This window comes from Artemia franciscana, chromosome 19 (assembly GCF_032884065.1).
Source record: "Artemia franciscana chromosome 19, ASM3288406v1, whole genome shotgun sequence".
Classification (NCBI taxonomy): domain Eukaryota; kingdom Metazoa; phylum Arthropoda; class Branchiopoda; order Anostraca; family Artemiidae; genus Artemia; species Artemia franciscana.
The window spans coordinates 33062294-33080993 of record NC_088881.1 but is presented as its reverse complement, the minus strand read 5'-3'; the positions used below and the strand labels follow the sequence as shown (position 1 = coordinate 33080993).

At 36.0% G+C, this 18700-nt stretch overlaps 1 protein-coding gene across 5 annotated transcripts in view; it reads left to right on the top strand.

Moving 5' to 3' along the window:
• Positions 1 to 17994, top strand: part of LOC136039588 (uncharacterized) — a 221891-nt gene extending 203897 nt beyond the window's left edge. For all 5 annotated transcript variants that reach the window (XM_065723445.1, XM_065723443.1, XM_065723446.1 and 2 more), the window contains 2 exons: positions 4785 to 4992; positions 13181 to 17994. In XM_065723445.1, coding sequence (XP_065579517.1) covers positions 4785 to 4992; positions 13181 to 14976 — 2004 coding nt within the window. In that variant the 3' untranslated portion in view covers positions 14977 to 17994. The remainder of the gene's footprint in view (positions 1 to 4784; positions 4993 to 13180) is intronic.
• The last annotated feature ends 706 nt before the right edge of the window (positions 17995 to 18700 follow it).

Here is an 18700-nt window from a genome sequence, read left to right as displayed (position 1 = left end):
TTGCTAGTTATCGTTCGGCCGTCCAAATAGAGCCAAACGAAAACCAGGTCGTTCCGGCAAAGCGTGAGAAGAGGTCATTGATCAGGATTTGCTGTTTAAATATTCCAGTTTGTTCCGACTGTTCTCTTCAGAATAATGAGGGCAAATGTGAGAATGAAGGAAAGAAGAAAAAGTAATGTGAAATGTAAAGGCAATGGCTGGTTTGATTGCATTGATATGCTTGTTATAATAGTGTTTTAAGGTTATTATGTTGTAGTTTTTTCGTTTATTCTTTTCCATTTTATTATTGTCCACCCGAAACCTTTTTGGTTGGATGGGGGGTGTGGATTTACCGAAACAAATATCTGCTATTTAAAAACATTGCAGTTCTATTGTTTCTTTCTTGCCATATTTGCCAATTCTTTATTACTTCAATCGATTCTTTCTTAAATTAATTAAAATCAGTTTTTCAAAGAAAATTAACGAACTTCATTAAACCAAAAATGAGCAAAATTAGAATTAAAAAATCTACCAAGCTTAAAACTACCACAAATCAGCATTAATAAATATAAGAAACCCAAAACGAACAGAAATTACAATAAATAACTGAGTCAAACTCAAAACGAGCAGAAATTAACATGAGTATGGCTCCCAACCCCTATGCCTTCTAAAGAAAAGAACATAATTTGCATTTTACTGGAAAAATGCAAATAAATATATATTGGCAGTTCAAATTATAAAATTAAAAACATTTTTGTCCAATCCATAGCCCAATTTATTGCCCAATTTATCTGTTTTGTATTTGTTAGTTATATGAAAAAAGGAAAATCCTTGTGCCGTGTGTAAGTTTCGTATTTCTAGCCAAGCTGAAGAACGAAATAGACTATGCATACCGTATGAAGCTATTTTTTTCTCCATAGGACGACCTGCTTTTCGTTTGTATCTAAGCGGTTGTCTAGGGCGAAATATCTGATGGACACAATAATAACTGATTCACAATTATACTTATTGAGTAGTAAATTGAGTAATTATTACTGAGTAATAAACCTCAGTACACTAAAATATATGTTTCTTTTTGCCTTTTAGGGCAAAACTTATTTCTTGCGTCATCGGTTATATGTAAAAAAAATTAAAAAAAAAGAATTGAATTATGGCGGATATAATATTTTAATAAAGTTTTGATAAAAAGTCTTGATTTTTACATAACAAAAATTGTCTGGAGCTAGATAAAAAAAGATCGGAGAAAAGGCTAAAAAAAAAAAAAAAAAAAAAAAAAAAAAAAAAAAAAAAAAAAAAAAAAAAAAAAAAAAAAAAAAAAACACGTGGATTTATAAAGGAAATGTTCCTTACGACACACGGAATTCAACCGATGTACTTAAATCAGAAAATTCACCACCATCCACTACGCTATCACAAGGTAGTGTGCTATGTGATATTTCTAAGAATATGTTCCCAAACTTTTCGTTGAAAAATCATAATTGCTGCTTTTGCTTTTCTTTTGTGGGGGTTTAAGGAGGCTTTAAAGCAATGACTGAATATATAAGAGATTCTACAACTGACATAGGGGCAGTGTGAACACATTGCTTGATTCCTTTCTTACGCTATAACAATAATAATCAATTCCCAGGAACAAAAAACTTCAAAACACATAAGAGATTTGTCTATTCATTTTTGTAACGTTTTTACGAGTCGAACATACATTGGGGGGGGGGAACAATAATACTCCCTCGATACAGCCTTGTGCGTCACTTTAAATTACTGTATAATTACGTTTGGCTACGTTTTCCCACGCAAATGATAAAGGTCAAACACGCAAATGGTCATACATATATCCCAACTAAAAAAAACACAAATCATAATATCATATTTTCTAACATTATTATGGTCTTTTTAATATCTTTAAAATAGCATTTTAATGCATAACACTCTCAATCACAAACAGGAGTTTTTAGTGTAATTCACGAAACCAATGGCCGATTTTTGGTAAAGGTATATTAAAGGACAGAAATCAGATATAAAAAAAGAAATGCATCACTAGATACTTCATTCAACGCCCTCTATAGTTAATATAAATGTCATTGCAATTGTTTCCTATCCCCCCCCCCCTGATAAGACCTAATATAGTCTAATTTTGGCTCTATTTTGTTTTAATCACAATGTGCGTCTTTTCAGTTTTTAGTGTGTTTTTTCAGGTGTAAAACAGAAAATTATGCTAAACAAGAGCTAAGAGCTCATATGGCACTTGTGACGAGGTCGGAAGAGCCGAGAGCTCATATGGTACGAGGTCGGAAGAGCCAAGAGCTCATTTGGACGAGGTCGGAAGAGCCGAGAGCTCATATGGTACGAGGTCGGAAGAGCCAAGAGCCAAGAGCTCATTTGGCACTTGTGAGAAGGTCAGAACCTAAAGTTAAACTTTATAGCACAAGATCCTTCTAAATATCAAATTTCATTAAGATCTGGTCACCCTTTCGTAAGTTACAAATACCTCAATTTTCAAAATTACCTCCCCCCTCCCAATTCCACCAAAGAGAGCAGATCCGGTCCAGTTATGTCAGTCACGTATCTTAGACAGGTTTCTATTCTTCCCATCCAGTTTCATCCTGATCTCACCGCTTTAAGTATTTTCTAAGATTTCCGGTCCCCCCAACTGCCCCCCCCCCCCAATTACGTTTGATCCGGTTGAGATTTAAAATAAGATATCAGAGTTACGAGGTCCTTCTAAATATGAAGTTTCATGAAGATCCGATCACTCCTTCGTAAGTTAAAAATACGTTATTTTTCTTATTTTTCAGAATTACCCCCCCCCCCCCCGCAATTGAGCGGATCCGTTCCAATTATGTAAATTACGTATGCAAGACTTTTGCTTATTTTTCCAACCAAGTTTCATCCCAATCCCTCCAATCTAAGCGTTTCCCATCATTTTAGGTCTCCCCACCCCAAACTTCCCCCAATGTCACCAGATCCGGTCAGGATTTAAAATAAGAGCTTTGAGCCACGATATCCTTCTAAAAATCAAATTTCATGGAGATCCAATCACCCGTTCGTAAGTTAAAAATACCTCATTTTTTCTAATTTTTCAGAATTAACCCCCCCCCCCCCCCCCAACTACCCAAAAGAGAGCGGATCCGTTCCGTTTATGTCAATCATCTATCTAGGACTTGTGTTTATTTTTCCCACCATGTTTCATCCCGATCCCTCCACTCTAAGTGTTTTCCAAGTTTTAGGTTCCCCCTCCCAACTCCCCGCCCCCATCACAAGATCTGGTCGGGATTTAAAATAAGAGCTCTAAGACACGATATCCTTCTAAACATCAAATTTCATTGAGATCCGATCACCCGTTCGCAAGTTGAAAATACCTCATTTTTCTAATTTTTAAGACTTACTCCCCCCCCCCAACTACCCCAAAGAGAACAAATAAGTTCCGATTATGTCAATCATGTATCTAAGACTTGCGCTTATTTTTCCCATCAAGTTTCATCCCGATCCCTCTACTCTAAGTGTTTTCCAAGATTTTAGGTTTCCCCCCTCCAACTCCCCCCAATGTCATCAGACCCAGTCGGGATTTAAAATAAGAGCTCTGAGACACAATATCATTCCAAACATCAAATTGCATTAAGATCCAATCACCCGCTCATAAGTTAAAAATACTTCATTTTTTCTATTTTTCCGAATTAACCGGCCCCTACTCCCCCCCTCCCCAGATGGTCAAATCGGGAAAACGACTATTTCTAATTTAATCTGGTCCGGTCCCTGATACGCTTGCCAAATTTCATCGTCCTAGCTTACCTGGAAGTGCCTAAAGTAGCAAAACCGGGACTTTAGGTTTTCCCCCTCCGACTCCCCCCAATGTCATCAGATCCGGTCGGGATTTAAAATAAGAGCTCTAAGACACAATATCATTCCAAACATGAAATTTCATTAAGATCCAAATACCCGCTGATAAGTTAAAAATACTTCATTTTTTCTATTTTTTGCGAATTAACCGGGCCCCCACTCCCCCCCAGATGGTCAAATCGAGAAAACGACTATTTCTAATTTAATCTGGTGCGGTCCCTGATACGCTTGCCAAATTTCATCGTCCTAGCTTACCTGGAAGTGCCTAAAGTAGCAAAACCGGGACAGACCGACAGACCGACAGACCGACAGACAGACAGACAGACAGACAGACCGACAGAATTGGCGACTGCTATATGCCACTTGGTTAATACCAAGTGCCATAAAAAACGAAAACGAAAGGATAATGTAATTTTATTTTTATTTTACGCCGACAAATTCTGGTTGATTTTCAGTGGCGTCAATTCACTTTAAATGGAAGGGTAGGGAGGGAGGTGTATTTCTTAAGATTTAGGGTGGATATTTTTGCTGTCTGTCAATGAAAGTGTAAAAAGGCCATTTTTCAATGAAGATAACGAAAAAAAGGTATTTTTCAAAATCTGGGGTATGAGGGGAATTACTTTTAGGGGCCAATGGTCCGATTATTATTATCTTTTGTTCTTATTTAATATCGACTGTTGACGCATAATGCCTAATAAAAATAAAAATCAATTATATTTCTTAGGCCTATATCTGGTTCATTAGTGGGGGAGGGAAGAAATTGCGATGTCAGAGATGATTATTTGTCAAAAGCATGAATAGAGACCTCAATGCTACAATTCTTTTTTTACATCTGATTTCTTCCCTTTTTACCTAAATTTACAGAAATTTCACCCTAAATATGAGCGAAAACTGGAAGATTGTAAAGTGAACTCATCAAAGCCTTAGGTGCTACCGTTCTGCCATCTATTTTAATTAATGAATTTATTTAGGTGCCTCTGCTTGTAACAATGTTAATTGAGCATTGTGGTGAAATTTTTGGGCCAGAAACTCTGTGGCTGTTTGATCGTGTTCCTGAATATTTGGATTTCAAACAGGTTGTTCGAAGAGAACGCAGTGACCTATTGCCATCTAGTGGACGATGCTCGGCGGAGAGTGGCACTGGAGAGTCTCCTAGCTTCTTCCAGGAAAGAAGAATAGGTTAGACTTTACATTATGATATTTTAATTAGTTTCAGCTAGTTATATTTTATTTATTTTGATTATTTAAAGTGATTCAATGTGCCAATATGATTCACTGCTAAGCTAATTTGTTTTCATTGTTATTATTACGCGAAGACATGTAAAACTGTTGAGGCTCAGGCCAGAAAGACCTGTTGCCTGCACAGCTAAATAATAATAATAAAACAGGCTGTTAGCCGCTGGGTTGCCTATCCTTTCCCTCCCCCCCCCCCGTTTTGTAGAAGAGGCTGGCTTGGTAGAGTTCATCAAGGTTTTCCCCCATCTAGAGTTTCCCACTTGGCAGCCTCAGACCGGCTTGGATAGGCAACACTCGTTAATCAAGAGCCTCAAAATACAACAGTTTTGCCCCCTTTCAAATAAAAGAATAATAAATTACTTAGTAAGTAAATTGATTTATGAATTAATCGATAATTTATTTTTGATTATTTTTAATTTTTATTTAAACTGTTGAATTATTATTAATTATTTTGTTTTAATTATGTTAATTATTATAATTTAATTATTGTTGTAAAATATACCTTATTTCAATAATAATAAAATTTAAAAATTACAAATTGACTGTAAACATTAGATTATTTATTTGAACTTTTTTGCACCTAAAATTTCTGTGCCCGGGGCAAGTGCCCCTTTTGTTACCCCTCAAAACTGCCTCTGTCCTTTGGTCCATTTTAGATCTATTCATACATGAAAGCCTTCATTTTCTTAGATTTTTCTTTTTATCATTTCAAATCTATGAAGTTTTAAGGGCAGCACAACATTTTTGTTCAGTGTTGCCACGTTTAACCGTGAATTCAAATAAGCAACATTAATTAGTTAAATTTGACACGACTTTCCGTCCGTAAATTCAATCGAATCAATATATTTATCGTTAATTCAGGTATTTTCCAATTGCTTACTGATTTTGGTAACATTAGTTATTTAATCACTGATTCAAGTTTATTGTTAATTCTAAACTGCAGACATAATTTTGACTTACTCAGTGATTTTACTATAACCTCTGATTCCGGTACCAACAAAGATACCATGCAATATCATCAGCTATTCAATATCCTGACGTGTTTTAACTCGCTCAGCTACCGTTATTGATCTCAGTGTTGTCAGATGCTGCTAGTTCCCAAAAATATCATCATTCTACTTTTTTAATGCTGAAATCCAAGTGGAAAACTGAATTCAATCAGACGATTTAATTATGTCCCATTGAAGACGAAACCCTTGACCCTCAGAACTGAGACCTCTATCTTAGGCCTATTAACCCTTAGACCATATGCATGTATTTATTTATGTATATGCTTATTTCCCATCATATTGCAAAAATACAAAACTGACGGAGTAATACGAGAAAAAACAAAAGAAAAAACACACACTTCTAAACACGAAATCAAACTCAGCATTTATAACATGAAAAAACTATCGGAAATTTTTTAGCAGCCAAAGCCTCTGATTGGTTGAAACTAATTGCATCCAGGGACTTCACTTATGGGAGGGGGGTTGCCCCCTCTATTGTTTTCAGACACTCATTAAAAAAAACTGAGCTGGTGAAATAGTAGCAAGAAACAATGCTATTTTCTTGGCTCAATATGTGGCAAATATCAGTCTCAGTTGTAAAAAAAGAAGTAATTAGTCAATAAAAACTACCAACCAGTCAGTAAAATCCAGTTAAATTATTTAGATTACTCTACTTGCTGTATAGATCGCAAGTCTACATCCCCCACCCCCTTGAAAAAAATCATTCCTAAAAACTATTTTTGTGGTTGTATTTATTTGTTGTTAAAAATATTAATGCCTGCTGTACATATTCTATCTACATATTATATCTTGGTACATATTCTGTTTTACAATCGTTGTACAACCGTCCATGGCTTTTAAGGTTTTCTGCCACCGATCGATTTAAATTTGTTTTAATTTCAATTTTATTGATTAATTTTCATTTCATTAGTTTCGTAATTTTCATTACTTTCAATTTCATTAATTTCAGTTAATCATACATGTATCGCTTGTCTCAATCCTGTTTTGCTTGAACAACTTTTCATGTTTATAGAAAAATCGATCTATAAGTCATCATGAATTTTGTGGTTAGTTTTTTTTTTACAGTTTGGAATTATTGGTAGGTATTATACGCATGGGCAAAAAAAACTTATTTCTTGAGTTGCAATTTTAGTATAAGACTGTTATTTATTTTATTGACTGCCTTTTTTTATGACAGTGACCCATTCCAGTCCATAACTAGGCATTTGAAATAATTCAGTGTATTTGTAATCGCTGTAGATTTGAAATTAGACGAAAACTTTTTTAAATGTAGCATGCTTTTTAATATTAGCCCATTTATTAGAAAACTAATTTGAAATTCCTACAGGCCCCCTCAAAATGTGATTTGGCCAAATCAGCGCTTATGCGCATTAAGATATGTATCCCGATCTAGCTAGAACTCAGGCAAGGTTTAGTCTGACTAGTTCAGATTGGAAACATCATTTTCTATGTATTTCTTAAGTTTTTCTAACGTTCTAAATTTTTTTAGTTAAATGTTCCTTAAGACTAGCAAAATATTTTTTCAAATCAAAACTTAAATGTAGAACTGGAAACCCTGTTTGTAAGTGACTACTTTCAACAGTATTTATTAATTTAATTTTTAAGGTTTAAATCTTAAAACCTGAAAAAAAAAACGATACTGTGCTTCAAATTTGAACAAGTTATTATTCTTTCTTTTACAGATTAAATAAAAAAACAAGTTTTTTTTAGCTGAAAGTAAGGAGCCACATTAAAACTTAAAACGAACAGGAATTACTTCGCATATGAAAGGGGCTGCTTCCTCATCAACGCCCCGCTCTTTACGCTAAAGTTTGACTCTTTCTCTCAACTCTGTTTTTAAAACAGTAAAAAACTATAGCGTAAAGAGCGGGGCGTTTTAATGTCGCTCCTTACTTTCAGCTAAAAAAACTTTAGCTAAAAAAGTTTTTTTATTTAATTTCTGAACGTTTTTGAATCAATGCATGTTTTGATTTTGGCTCTCAGCAGAGGAATAATTAACACGAAATTTGGAAGTTTTTTTTTTGGCTAAATGGCTTTCTCATAATTTTGATCGAATGATTTTGAGAAAAAAGGGAACGGTGGAAGAAGCCTAGTTGCCCTGCGATTTTTTGGTTACTTAAAAAGGCAACTACAACTTTTAATTTTTACGAATGTTTTTATTAGTAAAATATAAACGTAACTTATAAATTAGCTTACGTAACGCACTTTTGTAATCTCATGTTTTTATTACATATATGAGGGGTTCACCCCCTCGTCAGTACCTCGCTCTTTACACTAAAGATTAAATTTTGTCCCAATTCATTAAGAATGACCCCTGAATCACAAAAGCCGTAGAATAAATAGTTGAAATCACTAAAAATAATTTAGCGTAAAGAGCGGGGTATTAGGAGGAGGTGAGCCCCTCATATGCGTAATAATTTCTGTTCGTTTTAAGCTTTAATGCTGCTCCTTACTTCCAGTTGAAAAAACTTTACATATTTATTTTTTCATTGTTTTTTTTTTAATAATGCTAGAAAATCCTGCGCTCCCTTCATGAAAATTTTCTTCCCCCATGACAAATTCCTCGATGGAAAGTTCCCCAAACATATCCCATCTTGTCAACCCCTCCCCCAACTTTTAATACCCCTGAAAACGTCTGTACACTTCCCGATAACCATTACTATATTGAAGCACTGGTCAAAGTTTGTAACTTGTAGCCCCTCCCATGGGGACTGTGGGGGAGTAACTCGTCCCCAAAGACATAGTTATAAGGTTTTTTGACTATGCTGAATAAAATAGCTATCTCAGAATTTGGATCCGTTGGCTTTGGGAAAATAATTAGCGTGGGAGGGGGCCTAGGTGCCCTCCAATTTTTTGGTCACTTAAAAAGGGCACTAGAACTTTTCATTTCCGTTAGAATGAGCCCTCTCGCAAGATTCTAGGACCACTGGGTCGATACGATCACCCCTGGAAAAAAAAACAAAAAAAAACAACAAATAAACACGCATCCGTGATCTGCCTTCTGGTAAAAAATACAAAATTCCACATTTTTGTAGATAGGAGCTTGAAACTTCTACAATAGGGTTCTCTGATACACTGAATCTGATGGTGTGATTTTCGTTAAGATCGTATGACTTTTAGGGGGTGTTTCCCAGGCTCGTAACTTTTGATGGGTAAGATTGATTGACTAAACTTGATAAAACCTATATATTTAAAATCAGCATTAAAATGCGATTCTTTTGATGTAGCTATTGGTATCAAAACTCCATTTTTTAGAGTTTTGGTTACTATTGAGCCGGGTCGCTCCTTATTACTGTTCGTTACCACGAACTGTTCGATAGGAAATTCTTGGTATAATTTTGAATCCTTAGCCCTATAAGAAAAAGCCTATCTACATAATTGTACAGTTTCATGTGGTTAAATATATAGCCTTGTCAGCCAGTGGATAAAAAAAACAAAACAGATATTTCGGCAAATACCACTGCTAATCCGTCTTCGGTGTTCGGAAAATATTATTATAATATATATATGTATATATATATATATATATACATACTATGTATATTATAAAAATATATATAATTTTTCTCTAGTACTGAAGACGGCGTATTGGTTGTCCTTGCCAAATGCCTGCTTTGTTTTAGTAAATTTATTAAATATACTGTAAAAGAAAAAACTAACTTGACTTTCTTGACTTAACGCCAAGAAACTCATTGTTTTCTAAACTACTAGAAAAAGTGGTTCATAATCGTCTATATGGCTTCCTACAGGCTAATAGTTTACTGAGTGAGACCCAATTCGGATTGCGCAAAGGGCACTCGACGACGAATGCTCTGCAACATCTTGTGGAGTCAGTGAATAATGGTATAGACAGAGGTGAAACACCATTGTCTATATTTTTTGATATTCGCAAAGCATTCGATACAGTTGATTTTCAAGTGCTACTAAGTCGGATGGAGTCTTTATTGTCCACGGAATGTGCCTGAAATGGTTTGAAAGCTCTTTCAGGAAGAACTTTCAATGTAGTCTTGAGTGATGTGAACTCAGCAGCTTTTCCAGTAATGTGTGGAGTACCACAAGGTTCAGTGTTGGGTCCGCTTCTTTACCTTATCTATGTTGATCTCATGCGTTTTTACCTGAAAGATGTGTGTCGTACCTCGTTTGCTGATGATACCGTTTTAACTGTGTTTGCATCATCTATGGATGAGCTGGTGAGAAAAGCGAATCTTGCACTGGAAAGGCTAGAGGTCTTTACCTCATTAAGTCTACTGTGCGTAAATGTGCGCAAGACATTTTTAATGACGTTCTGCAGAGTTGTTGCACCTCTAGATGTGTATGGACTCGTAACTTTATGTGGTAAACCAATGCAGAAAGTTGATCATCTCCGCTATCTTGGTTTTTATCTGGATTACCACCTATCATGGAGATGTCACAGTGACGTTATTTCATCAAAAATCGCCCGTGGGGTTGGCATACTTCGGCGTCTGCAGCACTTTCTCCCACAGAGGATACTTCTAATTATATATTATTCGTTGGTTTATCCATATATCTCCTACAGCTGCCTCCCATGGAGCAGCAACTTCTTATCCAATTATAGAAGAGTACAAATTCTACAAAATAAAGCTGTTAGAACAATAGGTAGATATGTCCAGATATGTCCAAATCCCCATAGCGCGAAAGTGTTGTATTTTATTTATTGATTTGTGAATGTTGAAATAAAAACTTGAACTTGAAAAAAAACTTACTGCTCCTGCCACCTGAAATGTGGCGTAGAGAGCGTAACAACTTTGTTCCTCCAGGTGGATCAATCTGCTGGTATGAGGGGGGCCTCGACATTAGTAGTGTCGGCCATGTCGAGGAGCTTTTGAAGGCTGTCCTTCCATCTGGTCCGATTCCCCCCCCCCCTCAGGCATAACCAACCTTCGGGTCAAAGATAATTCAAGCAGGTGCTATCGGTGAAAGAAAAAACGAACTATTTGAAGTAATCTGAACAAAAGCGAAAAAGTAACTGAAATTCAAAACAAACGACATTAGGCACAGCCTGTCTATTGATTTGACTTGTGTTATCATGACTAATAGATCCTTTTTTTATAATTGGAATATAATTGTGTCTTTTAAAAAAAAATTAAATTATCATTTGAATACCCCGATACCAATTGTCAGGTAAAACCTTCATAAATACCCTCATTTTAAAAATACCCTAGTATCTCTGTTTAAAGTAATGTCCTTATGTATTTTTTTTTTTTTTTTTTTTTTATATCAATCGCTTCTGTAAAATATTATGGTAAACTATTTATTGTGGACACTTGACTTAGCGCTCTTGCTCAGCAGGGTCGCCAGCGTAAAGAGAACTGGTTGACACCGCCGTCAGTCTTCTCCTAGTAGCTCTGTCTAGGGCTAAGGATGGGGCCTCATTTGGGGTGATGTTGCGGCTGAGCCAGCGTTGGTTTATTTCATCACCCCATCTAGTGCGTGGCCTTCCTCGAGGGCGATTCCAGCCATTTTCCGAGGGATTGAAGTCCGAGATGATTTTTACGGAGGTACTTAGCGGGAGACCGAGTAGGTGGCTGTACCACCATAGAGAGCGGGATTCTACTTGGGAAGAGAGGTTCGCCAGATTAAAGGTCTTCAGGATCTCAGTATTGCCGATCATTGTAGCCTTCTACTCGACGCAGATGTCTAGTCTGAACGGCATTGACCTTTCTTAGCTGTGTCTGGGTTATCGGCCACGTCTCAGATGAGTACAGCACGATGCTTGAGACGGTGACGTTGTAAATTCGGACTTTAGTGTTGCGGCTAATTTGCGGTTTGTGGAAGACTGCTTTCAGAAGTCGTCGGAACACAGAGCCTGCCTTGGCTGATCTAGCTGAGATTTGGGCGTCAAGTGTGCCACTTGAGGATATAATTGATCCGAGATACGTGAACTGCCGTACCACATCGACAGCTTGGCCGTTAATCTCAAAAGTTGAGAGTGGTTCTGATGCTGTGATCCACAACCGCTGATGCGGTTGTGGACACTTGCTTCATCAAAAAGAGCTAAATGATCCTGGTATTCAAGAGCGTAGAGAGCCAGAGCAGAATCAAAATCAACAATTTTGCTTCTGGTCCGTATCGTGATTCTCTCAGCTATTTCCCTCGAAAAATACTTACCTTACTCACACCAGACTTTATATACGCAACAATCATGAATAAGGTATCTTCAGGAACACTTTCCTTACGCAACAATCAAGAATAAAGGTATCTTGTAATTACATAAGATAGGATTTTCAACGGTATACCTTAAATTAGTTTTTTTTTCTGAAACCGCTCTATCTTTCTATGGCGAATAAATAAAAGTTAGAATAGGGATAAGTTCTTCTATTAGACAGTGAAAAGAAATACAAAAAATCTGGATATTTCAACCGCATATACCAGTCATCAGTATCAGCAGTGGCCGTCATCAAGAGAAAATTCAGCTGATGGTGACCACTGGTGTATATGACCGAAATATCCATATTTTTTGTATCTGTTCTCACTGTCTTATAAAAAGACCCATCTTCATTTGAACTTTTGTTTATTCTACACATATAGGAGTATTTGCCGATAAAATACACCTACAAAAGTAGAAGGGTGTTTATACAAAAATCGTCACGTAGTTACATAACCATTTGTCAATTAATTAAAAATAGACAGAAACGTTTAAAGACTAAAAAGGTGTTTATAGTATGTAAATAGGTATTCATAGTCTGTAAATTGACGCAAATAGACAAAGAGTCATCTAATTAAATAGATATTAGTGTTTTTCAATAAGTGAGTAAATGTAGACGTCTTTATCAGTTACTTATTGACAAACAGTGATGTAACGTCTTAGACAGGAGCATTTGCCAATCATGCACTGTAAATTAACACAGATAACGTTTAAAAACATTTTTATAACTTCTTTATAGATTGTAATTAGATACTTACAGACTATGAATAGGCGTTTATAGTATATAAGTAACAGTTTGTTGTATATAAGGTGATGCTTGTAGTCGAACAGTCATGTAATTATATAGGCGGAGCTATTTATTAATAGTACACTATAAATAAACGCAGATGAACGTTTGTAGACGTTTTTTGAACTGTAATCAGATGGTTTACTATAAATGGACGTTTTATTGCAGGGGAGCTCCGTCGTGATGATTCATCGGTCGATTCTTTAGAAAGAGATTTGGTTCATGTTGAATCTGACGAGCATCCAGGTGACTTGCGACGCAACAAACATTCCGTTACGAACTTGAGTCGTGACTCAGGCTTAACACTAAGTGATACTCAATTGAACGTCGATGAAGAAGAGGGGAACGAATCGAGCGCCTCTAGCAGCCGAAAATCAAACTATAGTAGCTCAGGATGTGGCTCTGATCCTAGATGGGATCAGTCTCCATATGAAAATTTGAGGAAAGTGCATATCCCTTATGAGTCTGTTTATAAGGGTAAACTGTCTAGAACTGAAAATGTTATCTATGGAACGAAATTGAGTGATAAATTTTCTAGTGGGTATGTGTCTCCGATAGCCGATGATATATACGCAGTGCCAAGACAGAGTATTCAGCCAGTAATGAATTCTGATCATTCAGAGAATCATAGGAGACAAGAACTGTTCCGGAGAAGATCTGCTCTTCGCAGGGAAATCCGGAATAAGATGGGGTGTGATGTTTATGATGATGTTGGAGGCTTACGACGTAGTACTTCTGATGAAAGTTTGGCAAGCATGACGAAATTAAACTCTGGGGCTAGGGTACGTCGTCAAACCAAAACTCAACCTGATCTGAAGAATTCACCTAAAGTTTCAAGGACTTATATATCATCAGAGCCAATTTACGGTAGAACTAGGCCGTCATTAAGCACATCAACTCCACATATGGAAGATGTAGGTGATTCGAGTACACTCTCTGATGATGACCTGACACCACATGTTTCAAGGTCAAACTCGAGAGGAAAAGAGTGGGAAACACGGTCAGTCCCTCCGACATACGAGGAAACGATGACCAGACAAACAGTTGCTAAAAAGCTGTCAATTTATCAAGAAGTGCCTCGCCATAGTCAGCCATTTTCTTTGAGGGTTTATGAGCCTCAGAGAACTGATAGCGCGAATAAGTTTAAAGAAGCCCAAGCCAAACGTGTTGATACAGTTAGACAGTATAATCAGACAAAGGAGCAGAAATTAACAAATGTACATTGTCAAGGCAGGGCAAATTGTGGGTCAATTAGAGACATTCCGCCAACTTTACCTCCAAAAATGACTCCACCTCCCCTCCCTCCAAAACAAAGGACCAAAGAAGAAATTAAGCTCTATAGGAAAGAATCGATAAAAAGACAAAGGCCAGTAACAGTACATATTGACACCAACTTTTTAAGTAGCTTAAGATTGACAAATGAAAATCCCCCTTTGTTGCCCCCTAAGGAGAGACACAGGTCAAAAACAGATAACGTAAGACGCGAGCGAGAAATCCACGAAGCAAAATCTGAGAAGAAAGAATTAAATACTAAATGTAAAGCTAAAACGGATATGGCTATTCAAACTTACGATTTTGAAACTGATAAAAGTGATTATAGTGCTAATGAATTCATGAGAGATCAGAGTTGCCAGACATCCGGCTCTTGGCTGAATTTGGACAAAATTTCAGATGAACAACCAGAAGAAATTGGTGGTGAACGGGTGCGTGGACCGAGTGAACGACTTCGATCTCGTGATAGGTCAAAGAAGGTTAGTAGATCACAGTCTTTGCCAGGACAAGATGAGGAACAATCCCAGCCACGTGTGATTAATGCAACTCGTGAGGAAATTAATTGGAGCGTAACGAAATTGCGTGCACTTTTCTCTAGTGATTCACAGAGGAGCGATGCGAAAGGTTCGACGAGAAAGTCGAAGAGATCGGACTCCGTAGAAAGTGCAAGTGGAGAGGAGTCGTACGTTTAATCTTCCATGTAGTGATATGCCCTAAATGTTATGTGATAATTTACTTCCCTTTTTGTTTCCAATGAAGCTCTTTAGCCAGTGTGGTTTCAATATAATTTTAAATATGCACATAGGGGAAAAAGGGATAATTTCCCCCCTCAAAAAAAAGGATAATTTCAACCCTCAAAAAAAAAGGATAATTTCCCCCCTAAAAAAAGCGAGGAGTGTCCCACATTTTTTCTTTTATTAGAAATTTTGACATCAGTAGAAACCGTGACGAATCAAAATATACATCTAAGCAATAAAAGTAGCTTTATTTTTTCTCAAGCTTTTAATCTAAATTTCAACGATCAATTAAACAGTGGAGAGCCTCAGAATTTATTTTTGAAAAAAAATATGTATAGTAAAAAAGAAAAAAAATATATGTATAAATTTATGTTAAAGACGTGCCTTTTCTCATTTTCTGCTGATTCTGCTTTTTGTGGTATTACCAAAATTTTCTCTACGCTATAGTTCTTCTTTTATTATTTTCCATTATCATGTTATTATTGCATATTTTTAAGTGTTTTGCACCTCGCGTTTTCAAAGGTTGATACGAATTTTAAGAAAAAAAAAGTTTTTATGTATAAATTTAATTTGGTTGGGATTTTCAAATGCTCAGTTAAAAAAACAACAACTATGACCTGAAAAGAAAACATTTACTAAAGAAACGCTGTTAACGCCTGTAAAAACTACTACCTGAAATGAAACGTTTACTAAAGAAACGCTGTTAACGCCTGAAAAAATTACTGTTAATGCCTTGGAAAAAACTACTACTGAAAAGAAAACGTTTGCTAAAGAAATGCTGTTAACACCTGAAAAACTGCTGTTAACACTTGAAAAAAAACTACTACCTGAAAAGAAAACGTTTACTAAAGAAGCGCTGTTAACGCCTGAAAAAACTACTGTTAACGCCTGAAAAATAACTACTACTTGAAAAGAAAACGTTTACTAAAAAAACGCTGATAGCGCCCTTAGAAATTCTATTAACACTTCGTCTGTGATACTTTAAACAGTCTGACTAGGTTGAATATGGAAGACGGTCTGCGATCTGAGCGAATTTGTCCTGGTGCTCGAAAACTCATTCGGTAAAAAATTCGATTAAATGTTCTATTTTCGAGCGTTCTGTAGTCCAGTTCCACCAGCTTAATTTTTTTTCAGGTGTTAAAACACCACAGGCCTGCCAAAAACCATAAACAAAAATACAAAGACGACTCTACCCTCTTGCAACCAACTCGAAAATAAAATATATAGAACTATCCTTTTATAGCCAACTCGAAAATAAAAAAATTGGAACTAATTAAAAAACAAAACAAACAGTATACAGTTGAAAAAAGATATGATATGATAATAAGATAAAATATAGGATCAAGATGTATGAAACAATTATATTATTATAAATAAAATTATCAATCACTGTTTACAGCATTAACTTACCTATTAAAGGCTTAACCACTGGACTTTGGAACATCTGCAATGAATTTATACGGAATAGGACAATTTCGCGCTCGATTACGCATTTTGATTCCTATATTCAACTTTATATACTATCTATAATTGAAGCACATTCTTTAACCTAGAAATCATAGATGGCATTATAGTTTTTTCTTACTAAGACAGGCTTTGTAGCTGTAAGCTGTATTATTATTGCCCTAAAAGCTACTCGCCTGCTGAATAAGTAAATGTTTTAGTTTGCAGTGATATACGAAGTTGAATGGAAAAACTGATTGGGGGGGGGTATAACTATGGAGTAACTTTGTAACAGATCTGTTTACGTACCTGTTTGGTATTTCACCTTTTTTCCGAGTCTCATTTTTATTGATTTTTTTTTGTGTTGTTTATAACTCAAATGTAGTTTATAAACCTCCCATTGTTGCTCCTCGGAAGGAAGACAATGGCGTGATCCCCTCTTGTCTTGGACCGAGTTCCAGGTCTCCCTTGTCTTGGCTTTATTTCCCTATTTATATTCCTATTTTATTTCCCTATATATATTCTTATTGTTTACTAGTGTTTACTCAATTCAAAGTTGCGTATTATTCTGTTGATATATTATCTATTTACCGTCAAGTATAAGAAAGTATTAAATATTTTTCTACGGTTTGAATTATATGCCTTATTTGAGTGTTGATTGTTGGCGAAAATCGCTTTTTTCCACTTTAATATTGCAAGGTCGACATATTGATTCAGATGTATGCCCAAACTATTAGTTGGGATTGAGAGACAAATCTTTCTTAGGGCTTGATAAATACATCTTAAATTTATCTTAAATACATCTGAATGTTAAGACTTAACTATTTTTTCAGTTGCTGTAGGTCTCCCTCCCCCTATAAACCTTTCACGTCTCTTGGCAACTAATCTTTGCAGTAAGCAGCCCAACACTATAACAAGTTTGCTGTTTGGTAAAATTTCGCTCATTAGTATGCACAGAAGGGAGAACTTCCTCCCGAGGTTGTTCTAAAGGGCCAGTCAGTGAGTGCTGTTGAAAACAGTGGAATAAATTGGACTTTTTCGTGTCTTGCCCTCCCCCCCCCCCAGAAAAATCCTCTTGGTCCTCTATCGCTCCCTCCCTCTAAGAGTCGTACCTTTGGTACATATATTAGTGCAGTCATTATTTTATTGTTTTTTCGCTATTTATTTTTATACTATTTATTTTTATTATAGAAGTTTGTGTCTCAGAAGCCATTGAAAAAGGGCAAAAAGCCATTGTTATTTTTGTAATTATCATTTTTCTGCCTTACTCTGTGCTGAGGTGTCCCCTAACGGGGTATTTGCGTTTAATTGCCTAGGTGCAAATATTCTCCTCAGTTTATAAATTATAAAATCAGGTACTTTGAAATCGCCTCAAGCAAGGGGTCTGTAGGTTTCTTCTGGGAATGTTGGCCTATTGGCCTTGCCACTGAGCCTCACTCTCTGATTCGCTTTCCGTAAATAGCGACTAAGACTACGCTGCCTTTCCATCATAAACAACAAGTGGAACACTGGGGATTTTTTTTTTTTTTTGTACAAAATAGTGAAATTCGAACTTCAAATGAAAATTTTGACCCTATATCCAAGGGCAATCCTCAGCAAAAAAAGGAAAGAAAATATAAAAGAAACTTACATTGAAATACCATGTTTAAAACTAAAATCTTTTCAGGGCATCCTGGTTGAATTTTCCTGAAGCAATGATGCTAGAACTGTTTTAAAAAGATTTCATTTTTAAAAATCCTTTTTTAATGTGAGTTTCTTTTATATTTTCTTCCTTTATTTGTTTTGTTGAGGACGGTCCTTGGATATAGGGTCCAAGTGTTTATTTGTAGTATTCCACTATATTGTACAAAAAAAAAATTCTGTATTGTTCTACTCGTTTGTGATGGGCTCTTAAGGTGTGCGTTTGATTACAGTAATGCAAGTATTATCTTCCAGTCTGTATACTTACGGTAATTTAAACTGGTCTCAAGCCAGTGGCCAAAAAGTGGCTAGTAGAAATAGCTACTTCTTCGACTGTACAAAATCATACCCAATGCATTATTGAATTGCAGAATGTAAAATTCCAGTTTGAATTCCTCTCTCAATTTAATTACAAAATGTCCAATTTAGTAACTCATGTTCAGTTTTTCTGTACACCATCCTGATAAACATTTAACCTGATTTTTTTTTTTTTTTATGCAATTGCCAAGAAACTCATAAAGTAGGAAAACAGTTGTTTAAGAAACATGTTCTAAAA